We start from the raw sequence: 19,144 nt of genomic DNA on the forward strand, positions 1-19,144 counted from the left end.
TGTGGGCCAAGGAAACAGACCCTTCCATGTGTGCTTGATATGTTCTTTACAACGATCCTTGAAGACTGAGTTGCAATTTGAAACCAGATCCTTCTCATGCTGCGTTTTCACATTTGACATATTTCCACCAACAAAACGATACTCAACACATTAGCTTGCTCATAACGCATCTTATCACTAAGGCCTTCCATCATTTTGTTGATTTTTTTTTCTGGAGATATCTACAATGAATCTAATACCTTTGCTCATTTCTGGATAAAACTAGGAATTCTGAGTCCACACTTTTACAAGTTTAATCTGATTTTTTTTTTCTGAAATGGAGAGTATTTCTCTATCACTTTACTCTTTCCTTATATAAACTTTTAGAAGTTTATTCCTGTTGATTTAGAATTTCTTTAGCCAGAAGAGCTTGGTCTTACGACCTTGGAAACTTCACCACGTAATTGCTCTTCCGGGGTATCTATAAATGTGTATAAACTTTTGCTGAGAAGTCCAGCAAAATCCATGTTTGCAGGCTATGTTTGCACATCTGTAACAACAGCAGGCTGAAACATTCTTTCTTGCCCCTCTATAATACCTATGGGTGGCAAAATATTCTTCTTAAACCACAATGACTATTTGGAATAGCTTTCTTGTAAAACTTTCTAACTAGCTCTTTAAAAGCCTAAACAAATGATATATGGGTTTTTTTCCTGGTCCTTATTTATTTACCCTTTCAAACAGCTCCAGGATATTATAGAAAACAGAATGCTTTTCTGAATCCATTATACTAAGTGCCCTGTGATCCTGAAACTTTTGGGATCCATCAGCATGAAGCAGATTCAACAGTGCACAGATTGTGGGACCACCTCAGAAGGCTTTAGGAGATCACAAGCCAGAGTAGAATGAACAGCAATTGAATAGTTTGTTTCCACACTTCGGTCTTCTGTTGAGTTTCTTCAGACGTGTGTGATGGATGTCATAAAGCTTCAGCAATTTACTTATCTCCACAATTTCAATAAGGCAGAACATCCTGTTCTCTTACAACCATTTGATCTGATACTACATATCTTACCCCTTTGCTTCAAAAGACATGATAACAGTGGAGATTTCTGCATTTCAACAAAGACCAAAGTGAAGCATTCATTGAGTCTCCAGATCCTCTTTCTTCCCGTGAGCGCCATGATCAAGCAGGTCCATTGATTTTCCCGTTGACCTTCTGCCTTTCATGGATAAAACAGCTTTTATTTCTGGATTTCAGGCCTTTTGTGCTGTTTCTTGAATTCCTTTATAGCCAGAGTAGATTCTTATTTACACCTGACCTGCCACACTTGGGGGCCTTCCTTTTCTCACCTGAACAGTCTTTTGCCCATTTTTCCCACTACTTTGGCTTCTTTTACTTTGTAAAATGGGTGCAAAAGTTTCTCTGTGAGCTCCTACTCTTTGATATGTGGCATATTTTCATGTCCTTCCATAAATGTACTTAAAGTTTTTCCAGATTTCCTACAAGGTATAAACTTTGTTAAATGCTATCAATTTGAACATGAAGCTCTCATTAATTTGATCATGGTCTCATTCATTAAAATGGAGAGATGATATGATGGGACCTTTTCTCAGCTTTTGTTCCTGCTCAGAAGGTTGAATGTGAGTGAGTTGTGAGCATTGTTACAGCAATCACAGGTTGTTTTGTGTATCAATCTCTATCTGGTCTTGAAATAAAACCCAAATAATTCCACTACTTTCCTGATTCTACAACTAATCAATTTATGAAACTAATACCTGTGGGAGATCTATTGGTTGTCGGCTATGGCTTCCCTCATAGTGTGGATTTGTCTAATTTTCCAATGCTCTTTCTATAATTACTTGTCTTTATCATATTCAGGTAGACAAAGGGCCTCAGATCCAAGAGATTTTAAAAGCTTCTGAAAATCACAGGTAAGATGATGAACACATATGGGTGTGTACACTTTTCAGTGAAAGGATTCCATATCTTGAATCTGCTTCTCAAATAAAGTTTGGTGAAAAGAAAACGCCCAAAATGCCCCTTGTCTCCACTGTCGCTACATAAGACACACTATTCCTGAGCATGGGTGTCTTATGCACAGAGAAACTACTATCCTATCATTATTTTCTACATTCTTGTTCACTTTTTATTGTACGTATTCTACTTTCATCACTTCTCTGTTCAAAATGTTTTAATTCCATCCTGTCCCCCTCATTGAATTTCCTTTAGATTCCCTCACCCATAAGTATAAGAAACATTTGTTTCTATTAGTTTATTCATACTAAAAATTTTATGAATGAAAGGTGGAAAGAGAACCCTTGCTTGCTATTCTTTTTATGATTCCACATTTTTACATGACGGTGAGTATTGAAGTTTTTACTTTTTACAAAACTATAGATTTTCTGACTAGACAGATGGGCTTGCTGTCATCACCATGACATCTTCATACCACTGAATCTTTCTTTCCCTTCTCTCTCCACAGCCCACCATCATAGCTCTAGAAAGGTCTGGATCAAATTGAGTCCCATGCTTCCTCTGCACTTATCAACTTTCTCCCAATTTTTAGGTTAAACCCTAAGCTGCCACTTAACCAAGTCACTAAACACTGAACTCATTTTCTGGCCCCCCACATTAACACAACACCTCAATGCACCATTATATTTGCTGAACAAACCTCAGATTCTTTTTGCAATCTACACAGTAACACCATTATAAGTCTTGTTCCCTAATCCTCCCCCCATTTCTTTGAACTAGAACTGAACTTAACTAATTTGACTCCTACAATGGAAACAATAATGACATAGTGGAGAAAAAGAATGATTTCCCCCTCTTTTAAGATTTTATGAGATGCATTTTAACCAATTGCCAAATGTACACATTAATATTAACCACATAAAAAAGCAAAAAGAAATACAGTAAGTAGTTCAAAACTCTAGCAAGAAAGAAAATTAGTTTATTTTTCTAATTTATAATGCTCATTTTTGAAACACTCTCTGTCCTCTTCCATTTTAAACAGCAGATGAACACAACTTATTCTGCTTCAGTCTCCATCATGAATAATCAAAAGATATTGTCCAGTAAATCCACAGTGTTGTTCATGGTAGAAATGCAAAATTTTTGGTACTGTTTTTTTTTTTCAGATTGCCTCATGGTAGCTTTCTGAGGATGAAAAGCTGCTACCCAAGCAATATCCCAATGACCTCAAGATATGAATTATGACCACCAAAAGCCTAGAAGTCCTTCTTGAACTTAAAAAGGGGTGGGGGACATCCTAACACATTAAAAATAATAAAGAAACAAGAAATCAGGAAATCATGCTGCAAAACGTCAACCAGGATAGTGAAATTTGTATTTCACAATGTATTCCTCTTTAAAAAACAATCTCTAAAACTGGTTATTGGGCTTAAGGGCTAGCCTGTGATATAGTACTGACAATCCTATGGGCTAGCCTGTGGTATAGTACTGGCAATCCTATGGACTGGCCTGTGATGTAATGTGCTGACAATGCTAACTGTGCTGTTCTATTGAGTTGTGTCACCATTTCAAAGACAGAAGCAAATTTTCATTCCAGATTTGAGTTGAAAAGAGAAATTCTCTCCCTGCTGTTCTAGCATGGATTTTATCCCTACCACTCTGCAGTTTTGCTTCTCTGTTCCTACTGCCACCATTTCTCCTCATATTCCCCAGGCTGGAGAAAAGAAGCCTTTTGCATAATAAGGAGCTCTTTTGGTAAATACACTGTTAGAAAGGGGGCTTCTGTCACAGCTCCTGGACTGCTGTAACAGCTGTAAAATGCAGATAAGCACAGGTCTGTGGCTGGAATGGATACAGTAATTTTTTAACAACTACTACATACTAAGCACACGGTAGCTGTCAGACACTGTGCCACCGAAATTCGACACACTGATGTGCCAATTCTTCACCACATCCCTTGAGGCAGATAGTGTTACCATTATTAATGAATGAATATCTTCCGCAAAACCAAGCCGTGCTTCCAAGGATTAATTCCAAGCCCCTGCTCCAAGCCAAACAGTACATCTATATATGATGCTATCCCTGACAACTCTGAGTCTCAGTAGTGACAAATAAGAGGGAAGGATGGGGAAAATTCAACAGTAAAGAGATTGTCAACTAAAACCCTATCAATGCACAAGTAAAAGTAAAAGTTATGAAATAGGAATGAGCATTTTAGGAGTGTGTTCCTAAGTACTGTTTTGAAAATATAAAAATTATTTAGGCAAAATACTGTAAAATTAATTTTTCTCCCAGTGGCAATCAAATCATAATAAAAGACATGGGAAGGGTACACTTTGAAGACAACATCTCAGCTGCTTTTTCAACAGTATATAAGGGCACTTAAGATAAGGTTATATCGGGGCTGGAGAGATGGCTCAGCGGTTAAGAGCATTGCCTGCTCTTCCAAAGGTCCTGAGTTCAATTCCCAGCAACCACATGGTGGCTCACAACCATCTGTAATGAGGCCTGGTGCCCTCTTCCGGCCTTCAGGCATACAAACAGAAAGAATATTGTATACATAATAAATAAATAAATAAATAAATAAATAAATAAATAAATAAATATTTTAAAAAAAAAAAAAAAAAAAAAAAAAAAGATAAGGTTATATCGCTTTTGTGTGAATAAGAGTATTTTTTCTTGACTGAAATTAATTAAACATTTTCATTTATTTAGCAATGCCTGTTACAAATCAGGTCTCCTCCTTCCAAAAGAGGAAATACACGTGCTCAGGAAACACAGTCAGATATACACACACCTGTCGCTCTACTCCTTTTTCTGCTACATTTGTTGCAACAGGTGAAAACCCACATCAGACCAAGAGGAAGAACTGGGTAAGCAGTTTATTTATTTCAAGAAACTAACTTTTCTCAGGGTGACCTTTTCTAAAGAATGGTCTTTAATCTGTCCAATCATATTCCCTAACATACAGACCTAACCAGCTGTTAATAGGGCCTTTCATAATGACATGGTACATATCTCAAAGTATATAATCTCCCTTAGGATCTTACTGTACCTGCAAATGTTCTTATATTCATTTCATAGCTGAGGCTAACTGCATACAAGATTACAGTTGGACAATATTTTTTTCCTGAGAAGACTTAATCTTCTTTATAAAACTACCCTAAAGACACTCCAAGAACTGAGAAAGCCTGGCACTTCTAGCAATCACATTCCAAGTGGATGCTAATTCCACAATTCAGCCTTCATTCCTTTCTGCTCTCAATAATTTCCACAGAGATCAAGGTTGTGTGTTAGTGTGTGTTGCTATAATCGGGAGCCCAGGGTGGTGGACTCTCAGAGATCTAGTCAGAGAATTGACAGCATATCCCATGCTAAGGTTATATAATGACAAATCAGCTCCTGCAATGGGGTGGGGGTTCAGGCAGGAAAGACAGTGAACAGGAGTGCTAATTCAACAAAATGAAAATTGTTTCCAGGAATCCTTCCTAATACTTTGAATCAAAATAAAAACGTAATTTTACCTTAAATAATCAGTGTGTATATCAGTAGCCCTTGGGGTGGGATGGAAATCATTTAATAATAAGATCTTGGTTAGGGATTCATGCAAGGCCCCACTGAAAAATATGATCCCCATAACAAGGTTACAAGAGTGACATCTAGTGGACTCTTTCTAAAATGACAAAAGGGGGATTCAAACGTACTTTTCGAGCAAGGCTCGAACAAAATTGGGATGTATGATGTGGAACCCCTAAAGAGTCAATAAATAAGTTTAAAAAATAAAAGGAAAAGGAATCATCTCTATTCACAGAGTGAACCAGAACCTGACACATCTAACAAACATGTAGCTGATACCCATGCAGGCACTTCTAGACCTCTCTTGGGAGTCAGGTCCCAAGAGATCTCTCATTTACTACTCCTACCCTCAGAAGAGAAGAAAGAACAAAGAAATTCTTAATATGATTTTGTCAGTGCTCCTCCTTCATTAGCCCCACTCAGAAGCATATTTACTCCCCCTATCTGTTCAGGTCTTCAATAAATATTCGCTTCAATACATTATGTGTTCCCTTTCATTGTAAACACTCACCCCTCCCAGGCTTTTGTTTTACAATACTGGGGAACAGGACTTGAGGCTGTGGACAAACAGGCAAACGTCCTGCCACTGAACTATACTATACATCCAGACCAACTGAATTATAACAGTAATTCGTACTTATTTCAAAACTCAGCTACTTGAACAGGATTCACCAGAGTGATTTCTCTGAGAAGCAAGCCTACTCGGAGTTTCATCACGATTTGCTGGGATTGCCTTTGATAACAGAGCAGGATACATGTCGACAGCAAGGCCAGCTGCTGCCTGAATCCAGTCCTGCATGATTTTCTTCTAAAGAGCCTTAATCTTTACATAGAATTACCAGCCTAGTTTCTTAACAGTGAATCTCTCCTTCCCCGTCCAGCAGGCCACACAGGACTCCTATCAAAGACCCCTCTGCGCCAAACTCTTCCCTTTGTTCCTAGCTCTACTGGCCTACAACCCACAACTAACTTCCAACAAGGAAGGAGCCCAGTCTCTCGTCTCTAAAACAGGCAAACATGCACAAAACCCACTTTCTAGCCCCATCTCATCCTTTGGTACAAAATTATTCGCCTGGGACAAACAATTCATTTCAAGCAGTGGAAACTCTATTTCAAACTAACAAAACTAGAAAAAAATAGAACTTCTCCCTTTGAGATGAAGTTGGAATTTTTAGAGATGTGTCTACTTGGTTTCTCCCCAGGTTATCCTCCCTGTCCCAAACACTCCTTCTGTCTCCAACTCCTGTCCTTAACCTACAAGTGCATGAAAATGCCATTTGAAAACCAGACCCTGTGGGTCATACAATAGCCCAAACCACTCCAATCTCACATGTTGCTCAAAGACGGTGTTCTCATTAAATTGATGGAAAGAGATACAACTGTTTCATCACAACTTGACCTAATTACTATTCTGATCCAATTATAGCATATGCAATCAAAAGATTTACTCAGAAGATGTAAAACTTGACTTCCTGAAGGAAATTTTTTCCAGTCATAATGAAGGACCCTATAAGGAATAAACAACTGACATGCTTATTCCTCTTCGATTGCTCTTGGCAGCCTTGCATTATGCATTATGAAGAGGAAAATGCTTTATTCTTTTCTTCAAGAAAGGTTAGATTAAGACAGAAAATGAGGGGGCTGGAGAGATGGCTCAGAGGTTAAGAGCACTGACTGCTCTTCCAGAGGTCCTGAGTTCAATTCCCAGCAACCACATGATGGCTCACAACCATCTGTAATGAGATCTGGTGCCCTCTTCAAGCCTACAGGCATACATGCAGGCAGAATACTGTATACATAGTAAATAAATAAATCTTTAAAATATTTTTTAATAAAAGACAGAAAATGGAACTAAACATATAAATTGTGTCATCTGTCACAACATGCTATAGACTCAAGTCTTCCTGCCCAAGTTAGAGGCCCAGTTAAAACTCACAATTGTGAGTGACTAAGTTACCTAAACTCTCTTTTTCTCTGATTCCTTGTTGGAAGGTGAGAAACATATTGTAATATAAGTATTAATATAATATCAGGATGAATTTGTGTGGCCATTTTATGAGTAAATTAATATGGATAAAGCATCTAAGGACTGGAGCATAGAAATCACTCCTTGCCATTACCTCTCACAGTTGTGATGATTCTTACTAACTAGCTACTGACTGTAAAGGCTATTTAAACATTCTTCCTTATTCAAAATGACATTTGGTTCTTTTTAATAGTCTTTATCAAATTTCTTCACACAGGAAATAATGTTATCGGTTCTTCATGTGCCTTGAGAATGCAAGAGAGGCAGATGAAGTTCTGAAAGACCTCCAAATGTTCTCTAACTCCTCGCCTTTCCTTGGGCCTCTTATTCTTTGCCTCTCACTGAAGCAGGTTTTAAATGCTGCAGTTGTTAAATGGGGGACGTTGTGATTTTTCAAAAATCAAAATGCTTCTTTAACCATCATACTACATTATCCTTGAGCATCAGAATTATCTGAAGTTCGGGAATTTTGTTTTAAATCGAAGAAAGTTAAGCCTTTTCTTAGGAGAAGCAGAGTGGCAGCTATTATGCCAGTAGCTGGCACATCTTTCCTAATTTTATCTGCCTCTTGGACTGCCCAATGACCTATTTTCTTAGAATTGTGGCAAATCCTTGCCAATTTATTTCAAAGTAACCAGGGCCTTCAAAGAAGGCTTCATTTTGCTCTAACAAGAATCTCAAATTAATGTGAATTGAGGCATTCAGAGGCTTTGAAGTAAACACGTGAAAGTTACCTGGCCCAACCTTTAGAAAGAAGGAGCGAGAGGTCACAAAATTAGCACTTTAATTTACCAGAAAATGAAATTTAAACTCTAAATTGTCATTGTTAATTAGTTTAAAATTTGCGGAAATTTCTGAAATACAATGTTAGGGATATGATTCAGTGGTACGTCCGTCACGCACTCTGCAAACCATATAACTCAATGCTACAGCACACACTCCATATACATGAAGCCCTTGAATCAATTCCCAACATTACAAAAGCAAAAACATAGTTAAATGAAACACAATCTAATACATTTGCTATGACCCAGTAACTCATTTTTAAAGTAAAAAGTAAAATGCTTTCTTTTGGCTTACATTTCCAGAGGGATAGAGTCCACCATAGCAAGGGTGCATGGGATGGGAGCAGGAACACGAAGGTAGCTGATTGTGTTTCATCGACTCACCGGAAACAGAGTCAGAGCAGGAAGCGGGGAAAGGCTATGATAAACCACCAAAGCCCACTCCCAGGTACATCCTTCCTCCAGCAAGGATCCACTTCTTAAAGGTTCCTTAGTTCCCTCAAACAGAACCACCAGCAGAGGACCAAGGATTCAACTTCAAGAGCCTATGGGAGACACATCTCATTCAAACTAGAACAGGTTGTATGTTTGAATTTATGTGGAAGTTTATGTCAAATGAAAAAGTGAAATGAATTTTCACTTACACTATCAGGAAAACATTTGCAAGAAAAATTATTAATAAAAAGAGATAAATTACCAGAAGTGTGGACTTATTGATCATCAGAGAATTTAAAGGTTATCAGTGGCATAAGCCATTAGATTTTTCAGATCTTCTGGATGCTGAATGACTGTCCACAGCAGAACAGAAGTTTCCCCTGCTTTAGTATGATCTTAACAGAAGTAATGTTAACACGCAAGTATCACTACCTTCATCAACTAGTTTCTTTTTTCATTTATTATTGATGCTCAGTTTCCTTTTGCCTTTATTTTTAATAATAAAATTTTAATGAATAATTATTACAAAAATATGTATTTGACAGAGTATTTCACATTTTAAAAGATTTTTATGCATATATGTGTTTGTGTGAGTGTATGCTAAATGTGTACGGATGCCTGAGGAGGCTGGAAGAGTGCACCAGATCCCACAGAACTGGAGTCACAGTCACCTGTCAGGAATGCTGGGAACTGAACTCCAGGCCTCTGTGAAAGCATTAAGTACTCATAACCACTGAGCCATCTCTTCAGCCTTCTCTCGGCTGAGGGAGAGCTGCCCATCTGAGTACTCTCAATAACAAGTTCATATATCTGTAGAGAGGTTCCCATCCTTGTCAGAGATTACTCCTGAAAATCATATTGTCCTTTTCCATTTGGTTGACTGAGGGTTTGTATTGTATCTTTATTAATGATTCGTTAAGCTAAATCCTCACTTCCTTTAATTACTCAACCGCTATATATTATCCTCCTCATTTCAAACAATTCTTTTAATATTGCTACAGCTGAGCAATATCTCAATAATACAATTTCTGTAGAAGTGACAGGAAAAATTTTTGAGATAGAAAAATATACCACATCATGTTTCCTCCCTTCTATTTAATCTTTACTTAAGATTTAAAAATGAACTAAACTACAAATTTCATGAACGTTAAATTTTTATCCATGTACCTTTATTTCAACCATAAATTGCCTTGGGTATTTTCTTAGGTACTATTTTAGACTTTCACAGAAACTATTCACAAAGTTATAATGATAACTCACCTGCAGATATTGGAGCTACATTTTTTGAGACCTTATTGGAGTCAGGTGAGATACCCAGCCCACACTGCCTCATTTAATTCTTCCAGGTCTAACTCCAAACTTCAAGCCCTCTGGGTTGTACCTGTTAACTGTCTCTTAGTGCCTGTCACTTGCAAAACTGAAATGGTTATTTACTTGACCCTCCAAGGTCAATAAAAGCAGGGAGTTGAAATTATCATACAGGAAAATTTATACCATTCCATACCTTAGAGTTCAAATATACTTCCATAGCCAGGACATGTACTATGCTTTCTGTTTTCTGGAATCGTAATAAATACATTATCTTTCAAACACACAATGAAAAGGAAGAATTTGTTCTCTATCTAACAAAAAGAAACAAATATCTAACTTCTGCTGCACCTAGGACTTTAGGAACTTCTAATTTGGATATATATGACAATAAATGAATTTTGGAATTTTAAAGCCATGATTCTAATCTAGGCTAAGACAAAGCAATTTTATTTAACACCTCTTGATGTCCTTTTAATAAATGAAAAAAGGGCATCCAGATGGTCATTACTCTACGAGTTACTACCATTTCATCAACTAAGCTAAGTATTCAGCGCAGTTGCACGCCTGTTCAAACTCTATCTTCACACTTTACTGAGTGCCTTAGTGTGACTGTGATTTAAAAACAAAGCCGCACATAAAAAGAGACAGATGTGTATTGTTTAAATTTTGACATTTAAGAGGACTTCTTAATGTGAGCTAAATATTCTCAATGTTACCTAATCTGCATGATTTAATAGCACTTGGACATTTTCTAAGGAATGATAACAAAGTGCTGCGTCTCCTCACACTTGGAATTTACTGCCTGTCTGTTCCTCTGCCTGGGCCAAATTAAATACACAGCATAATGACTCTGTGAAAAATAACAAAGCACAGCTTCCTGCTCTAGTCCTTGGTTGAATAAACCCAAACTGAGGTAAAGAGGACAGTATTTCATTTAATCATGCAAGTAACTGTTTTCTTCTATCTCTTGAGTTAGAAGCTTCTTCAGAAGAAAAGTCTAGAAAAAATCGTGATGTGATTGATCAGGTCATTTAAATAAAAAAATCTCTTTGAAGATTTTTTACCTGAAGGGCTCAAGGAGTGTGAAAGAAGCATACAAGTCCACTGTCCACGCTATTCCACTCCTGAACACCTGTAGCTGCCCAAGGTCCTCACACTATTCAAGCTTTTTGAATGTGAAGCATAAGAGCTATCTTAGAAGAGATGGTTGGTGCACCACTTCCTTCCAGAAAATACCATGCAAAACTCTTTGGAAAGGTTTTGTGACATAGAGGATAAAGAATAAAACAAAGCATAGGTGACTGTAACAGAATCTGCAGGTTACGTTGGTGACCACCTGCAAGAGATGGCCACAAACTGGAAGGTAAACACTCAGCATGCTCGTATTTTTACTGGTCATATTTATTGCTTGAATTCAGGCATGGAATAGATACAATACTACATTTAATCAGTACTAACATTTTTCAGTTAAACACGGGAACAATGGTGTCACTATCAACTCCCAAACATTTGTGGCACTGTTACACCAGTGAGCATATCTTATCAGCCATGTCATTATTGTAGCTCACAGGATTCAGAGCCGGGTAAGACTGATATATAGCATATATAAGCACCCTCCAGCAGTATGAGTGCTAGTCAATAGGTCTGAAGCGGCCAGTTGGGTACCAGCTAGATTTTTCTCCAGCCAGGGTTCTTTGACTCAAATATGTAATGGCTTCTGTTACAGGATCTTAAAGTTGTGGTGGGCATACAATAGAATTGGCAATACCCTGTCATATTGTGGGGGATTTATATGACACCACTGACCCAACAATTCAAAAGAAGTAGTCCATGTGGGTTTTATTTGGTAATATATATTTAATATCCCCCCCCCCGTGTGTGTGTGTGTGTGTGTGTGTGTGTGTGTTAGGAAACTCTACGGTATTAGTTTACATATGACTTTTTCAAAAGTGTTAGGTATCCTCCCAGTATTCCTTCCCGTACTCCGCCCTCCCATTCCACATTTATCCTTTCCTGTTCTATTCCCTGCCTTTCCCATTATAACTTTTATATTATTTCTCCTTCCTTGAACTATACCTTCCTCCCAAATGGTCGCTTATTAGTTACTTAACCTCTATGTGTATTCTAAATGAAACACACATATGTAAAGCTTAAAAGCGAACACCCGCATAAGAGAAAAATCATATAGTGTTTGTCTTTCCAAGTCTAGGTTACATAAGTCTAAATAGTTATTTTTAGTTCTGTCCATTTACCTGTAAATTTCATAACTAAATATTTCTTAACAGAAACAAAAATATCTATCTATAGTTTCTACTTTTATTTAACTTGAGTTTTAAAAATTTGCCAGCAAACTGAGTATGGTATCACATACCTGAACCCTACTAGGCAGAAGGCTAAGGTAAGAAAAACAAAAGTTCAAGTCCTAACTGGGCTACAGAGCAAGTCTCTGTCTCAAAAAACATACAAAAAATAAAAGCTAGCAGTCAAATAATTAAGAACAAAAGTACACCAATGGATAACTGATATGAGAAATTAAGAATTACATGCTTATAAAATAACATATAATGAGGAATCGCTGTTTCTCAAAAACATATATTCTATGTATTCAAGGTCTATGATTATCTAAATGAAGTTCAATGATTGAATGAAAGCAAGCTGAGAGCCTTAACAACCTCCCAAAATTATCAGGGTCTTTATTATAGACACTGGGCTAAAAACTCAGACAATAAGAGGCAAATTAGAAGCAAAACTATAATTATCATAGGAAACTAATTATAATTACTTTGAAATTTACTCATGAAAATATTCTTCAGGTCTATTCAAAAATTGTGAATAGACAAGAATCTTGAAGAATATCTAGGACCCACCTTGTTATATTAGTTTCAATCAAGTTGAATTTGTATTTAATCTTAAATTATTGCACTGAACCAGTTCTCTACAAGAGGAAGCAGATTAATTCTATGCTCCTAAAGAAAGTAGATCTCATTTCTTACAATCAACAGTGATCAAATAGCCCTCTATCCATTTAATATGGCTAAGATGACCCAACCATGAAGCGCATCTCTATCCTTGAAGAAAATCACACAAGCGCACAAAACACATAACACACATGCAGTTACACAAGTCTTTTATACACTTAACCTTCTAACATAAAGACCAAAGATTCTGAATTCCTTTTCTCCTCACAGTAAAATAATTAAGAGCTTATTTGGGATGCCAAAATTCTAGGTATGGGTGCCCAGGAGAGATCGCTAAGGTTTACAGCAAGCTATTAAAATGAATATTCTATTTTTCCCAAAAGAAAATGAAAAAACTTTTATATTTTGTAATGTGACTTAGAATTATCCTACAAACTTATCCAACTCAGAAATGCTGCTTTCTCCATATACATCAAAGACTGAAGCCTGGATTTCCATTATTTGAGATGAATTCACGCAAATTCTAACATTGTGCTTTGCTAAAACTCCTTCAAGAATTTTCATCATCAATCATAATGATGAATCACTTAACCATACCCTGATCTAGTAGCAAACTGCATGAGAAGAAACAGTGAAAAGAGTTGAAGAGACCTGAAACCACAGCACACTGTTGTCATTGGCAGAATACCTGAAAATACATAAGCACAGAACCAAGAGGCCACTGACGGAAACTCTCCATTCAATCTAGGTGTGAGATCTTTTTTTAATCTAAAAAGTAAGAATGATGAACCTGATTATTTCTAATTAGTTCAAAAGTACAATGACTTTTATGAATCAAGGTAAGAAAGTCTAGCTTGATGTCTAGAGCCAGCCACTAGAAAATCTTAGTTAGGGAAGCAAATGTCCCTAAAGAGGTCAAGAATCCACTAGTGAGGAAAAAAAAAACTAAAAACAAGGAGAAATCCTCCAAACTTAATATTATCCCAGAAGGTAACTCAGCTTGAGAAGAGCATTTATACCAGGAAATATTAGCACAGTCAAAAACAGAACAAGAAAGGGAAGCATACTGGGTTCACGCTGGATTGTTTTCCTCAAATTTGGATTTAAAATAAATGGAAATAAAACTAGACCTACCCAAGGGAATAATCTCTTAACATTGGAAGGATGACTGGAAGTGCTGGTGGCTTTCCCAACAACAACAACAACAAAAATTCTGAGTTTTCTGCTTCTTGTCAAGAATATGCATGTTGAAATAGCTAGAGCAAAATCCACTCCTTTATTGAGCAGATACTTCCAGGGTACACTGCCTACATTTCTACCGGATATGAGAAGAGTGATGAGAAAGAACGTCATGACGTAATACGAAAAGTCTGACAAATAAAAGGAAATGCAAAGAAATAAGCAGCTAGGCTAGGCTAAAGCTGGTGGCTTGGAAAAAGTAGTGGAGTTTTCGTCATTTCTGAAGGATCACGGTTTCTTCCATATTCACCTGCACTAATCAAAGTCCAGAAATTCTGAGGTTAAGTTTAGACACTTAATAAAGAACAGCAGTTCAAACCATCTGTTTTTCTCCAAGGATGAAGATCCATCACACACAGATTTTCACTTGACTCTAACCCTGTGAGAATATTGTTGTCAGATGGAAAAGGTAACATTTGTTTTACAACTAGCATGATAACACACTATACTTTTAAAAGTAGCTACAGTAAATAGCGTAACAAAAGGTCTTGGGTGAAAGAGGGGGAAAAAAGAAAAAATTAAGAAACCATCATATTATGAGCTCCAAAGTAATTCCCTTTCTGTTTGTTCCTTTGATCCACTTAAGGGTTCTGTCACAAATCTTCTAGTGAAGAAATACAATAAAAATTAAAAGAACAACAGAACCTTGCTATAATAAGTGAGAGATGCCTTATAGAAGAACCCTGAAGGACTTGTTAAAAAAAAATATTCCCAGAGTCAAATTGTACAGACCTGCAGTTTATAATAACAAAGGCTAAGTCATACCTGATAAGGAACAATGCTGCCATGAGCTGTGCCCCAGCGTTTTGCTTCCTTTTGGCCAATAAGATAATTAGCACCTACTTGGGTCAAACATGCCACCTGCCAGAATAAAATAGGAGGAAAAGGAGTTAGTTTGCCTGTAACAATTAAGAAATTGTTATACTATAAAGCCACTTTGTTTCCTGTCATCATAGAGGGGGAAAGACCCAAATTCAGTGAGAACATATACATGTGTGTATTCTCTTCAAACAAATGATAATCAGTATAGAAATATAAACACAAATATAAACACAAAGAAATTCATCCCCTGAAAAGGCCTTCTGAAGACAGATGTCAACAAAGCCATAGGCATTTTGATCTAGATTTGGGTGGGAAAAAAAGGCACAACAGGATATGTTAGTCACTAGTATATGAACTCCCCTCTCTGGCTATGACCTTACTCTTTTCGTCATGATAACACTAAACATCCTGCATCATCACTAAGGCTGGTGAACCAAAGCAAGGAGCTACAGTCTTCTGAGCTTTTCATAATATAAAGAGAAATAATGCCAAGATTCTTCAGGCAATTTAGTTGCGTTTTGAAAAAAATGCCCAAGCATTTTTTGACATGGAAAAACAAGATTTTTTAAAATTCATTAAGTTTTCCTTCCCCTCCATCACCCGTCAATGACTGAAGCAGGTGGGAAAGCTGGCCCCGAGGTCATAAAACTGGATGAGCTAGCCCTGCTCCTCGTCTGCTGCAGCTCTTGGGAGAGCGGCCCCAATTGCCACGCCTGGACAATACAGTAGAGCTGGCCCTGAAGGTGTAGAGGTGGGAGATTTGGTCCTGAGAAGATGAAATCAGGAAAACTGGACCCGCCCCTTGCTCATAGCCAGGGCAATGCAGGAGAGCTCACCCTGGTGGTGAGGACAAGGAAGAGCTGGCAGACTGACCAATCCTGAAACTACCAAGGCCCAGAACCAGGATTGGCCCACCCCACTTGTGATCTGCTGAAGCACATAAAGGGACCAATCCTGCAGGCCCAAAGCTGCAGAATCTCCACAACACAGGGCAACATCAGGATAACCACGAGGATTTCCAGTGGACGCTCGATATAGATAGCACAGCAGAAACCAGACGCCTGAACCAGTACAATGAGTCTTCGCAATGAACACTTGCAAGTAACAATATATGGATAAAGGTGTTTACTGTATGACTTATTATGTCACACTGCAGCTTCCATGATGAGATTCCCTCGTCCTTTTTATTTCTTTTCTTTTTTGGGGGGGGCGGGGGCAGGGAGGCTGCAAGGGCAGAGGAGAGAGATGCAGAGATAGGAAATGAATGGGATCGAGATGCATGATGTGAAAGACACAACGAATAAATAAAAAGAAAGTTAAATGAAATAAAAATGATCAAACTTTCCTATTTTAAGCAAAATTTACTTTCTCTCTCTCAACTTGGTCTGATCCACATGCCTTCATTATTAGGCTCATTTTGTTTTGAGCACCATAGATCTATTTAGGGGTCATATGAAACCCAGTATCCAGGAACAAACTTTATAGGCCAGGCTAGCACCAAACTTGCAGCAATTCTCCTGCTGTATACTGGAATCATAGGCACAACCTGTAAACTTTCAAGTCTGCATAAGGAAATGGGGATAATGGCAGGATTTCTATGCCTATCTATAGGTATCTCAAGATCCCTAGATATGTAGACCTCAGAGATCAGGACTATGAAAGGGATTTCATAATTTACAAGAAAATATCTGGTTTCATGACATAGCTTCGACATTAAGCTTAATTTTCCTTTTCTAGATCATCAGTTGTGATGGGGAACCTACTGAGCCTGTAATTCAAACACACCCCAAACTTCTAGAAGTTTCTGGAACAACTCAGGTATTGATTTTTCAGGGCAAAGTGCCTTAACCATTGCTTGCCCTGTGCCTGGCATGGAAAGTGTACCTCTTACAAGAGATATCAATAGGAAACATGCTGAGTGCATCTTGCTGTTTTATCAACCATTTTCCTCTATTTTGGAGACTGACTCTCGTTTTTGTGTTCATTTACTGCTCTGCTGAAATTGGAACTGCCTTGTGGCAGCTGGTTTGGCTGTACTACCCAGGTGGCAAAGTAATAAATTCTGAGTCATTCACTTCTGGACTTCCATCTGGTATTGGGCATTTGAACCATGAAACACTCCAGGGCTGCTTGGACTGCCTAGTGCTAATGATCATTTCACAGACCACTTCTGTGTCTTTCAAAATGCAAAATCAAAAGAACATTTTGTCGTGAAAAATGCCCTGGAAGGGAATTCCAGAGTCATGGTTTCTAAGTTTTTCCAACTTGCAAGTAGGTATATGACTTTGACATCTAATTTAACCTCTTTGACCTCCAAATATTTTCTCTATAAGGTTATAATCATTTTAGCTAAACTTATGGGTTTTAAAGTATTTCAAAATCAAATAAAATATTTAAAGCCCTAATATATAGACAGACAATATCCCAAGTGCTTGGGATGAAACATATGATGTAACCCACAGACAATATAAACACAAACTGCAAATTAGTAAATGATCTCGAAGTTTTCAATTAACAACTGTACTTCTAACCCTACTATTCCTTTAAGCTGTTAAATGATAAGACAAAAGAGATAAAATAGAAGTTATTTTCTCATGATGCCTCTTCCTGAATTTTGGGGACATTTTTTTTTCTTTTTTCTTTTTTTTTTTTTTTGGTTTCGAGACAGGGTTTCTCTGTAGCTTTGGTACCCGTCCAGGAACTAGCTCTTGTAGACCAGGCTGACCTCGAACTCCCAGAGATCCGCCTGCCTCCCGATTGCTGGGATTAAAGGCGTGCGCCACCACCGCCCGGCCTTGGGGACATTTTCTGACATCTGAGTTCTGTAAGACAGATACTTCTTTCATGGATCTCTTTTTAGGGCCTATGTATTTTTTCTTTCAAGGAAATCCCAGTGAAAGTCACTACCTAAAACACTGATGAGACTACAGGGTTAGAATTCAAATTCATAAAGGTAAATACCACAGAAATTAATCACTATTTGTTTATTATATCTCTTTCTTATTTCAAAGTCAACAGATGCTTGCTACAGCAGCATCAGCAAAGATGTATGAGGCAGGAGATGGGGAAATGATCAAAGTGAAACTGCAACCCTAAAATGAGATACCTAAGGGCTAGACTCAAGGTTGACCATCAACCTGGCTACCTTATTCCTTAGATATCTTATTTTTCTCTTTCAATTATGTGCATGCATGTGTGTGTGTGTGTGTGTGTGTGTGTGTGTGTGTGTGTTATGAGATAGGGTCTCTACACATAACCATAGATGTCTTGGAACTCAGTATGAAGATCAGGCTTGACTTGCCCAGCCCTTTCAATTTTTAACTTTTCTTTGCCCAACCCTGCCTTATTTGGAGTAAATTTGAATTAAAGACCAGAACTTACCTATCAAACTACTTCTAAATGGAAGATAATATCCATTTCCTCTATACATCAGTAATTAATCTCCAAAGTGTTTCAGAATCACCAGGTTCTCAGTGGGTAGAAAGGTTAAATAAGATTTTAAACCAGTTGTCATTAAAATAAAACCATGATTTGTTGGTAGCTTCTCAAAGACAAAGTTGGTTGGGGGAAGAATTCTATTTTTGAAAAAAGAGCAATGGGGCTAAACTTAGCAGTTCAATGTTTAAAGAGGGCATACAAATCTGAGAGTAATCTGCTGTTTATAGGGCTGTATTTTAAGGCAGGAGAAGGGGGAGAAAGTCAACAGCTATGAGGTGATTTTGTATGAAAAATCAGAGGTTTCTTGGGCAATTAGTGACAAATTTTTCACAAATTAAAAGAATGCAGGATGTGACTTTTAGGTTAATAACTACATACTAAACACTCATTCTAAATATTGCATTAGATCATTACTTTCATCCCCTAAACTTAGGCTCATTAGTTCATCAAGTGGACGCTATATAATTTACTCAGAATGTTGCTTTTATATGGTTTCATCTAAACAAAAAAGTCAACTTTGTTTTAATAATAATAATTCTGCAGTAAATCTATTATTTTAAATAACACAGTGGTCCTGATAGTCTTTTTATCTAACCCGAAGACCAATGAGGACTAACCTTAAGTGGATCACAAAAGG

General features: G+C 37.5%; 1 protein-coding gene across 1 annotated transcript in view; it reads right to left on the reverse strand.

The window, feature by feature from the left end:
* Positions 1-19,144, reverse strand: part of Sugct (succinyl-CoA:glutarate-CoA transferase) — a 704,072-nt gene that overhangs the window by 521,944 nt on the left and 162,984 nt on the right. Inside the window, exon 9 of the mRNA XM_057787829.1 lies at positions 15,013-15,108. Within this exon, the coding sequence (XP_057643812.1) occupies positions 15,013-15,108 (96 nt within the window). The remainder of the gene's footprint in view (positions 1-15,012; positions 15,109-19,144) is intronic.

The sequence above is a fragment of the Chionomys nivalis genome, chromosome 13 (genome assembly GCF_950005125.1).
Source record: "Chionomys nivalis chromosome 13, mChiNiv1.1, whole genome shotgun sequence".
Taxonomy (NCBI): Eukaryota; Metazoa; Chordata; class Mammalia; order Rodentia; family Cricetidae; genus Chionomys; species Chionomys nivalis.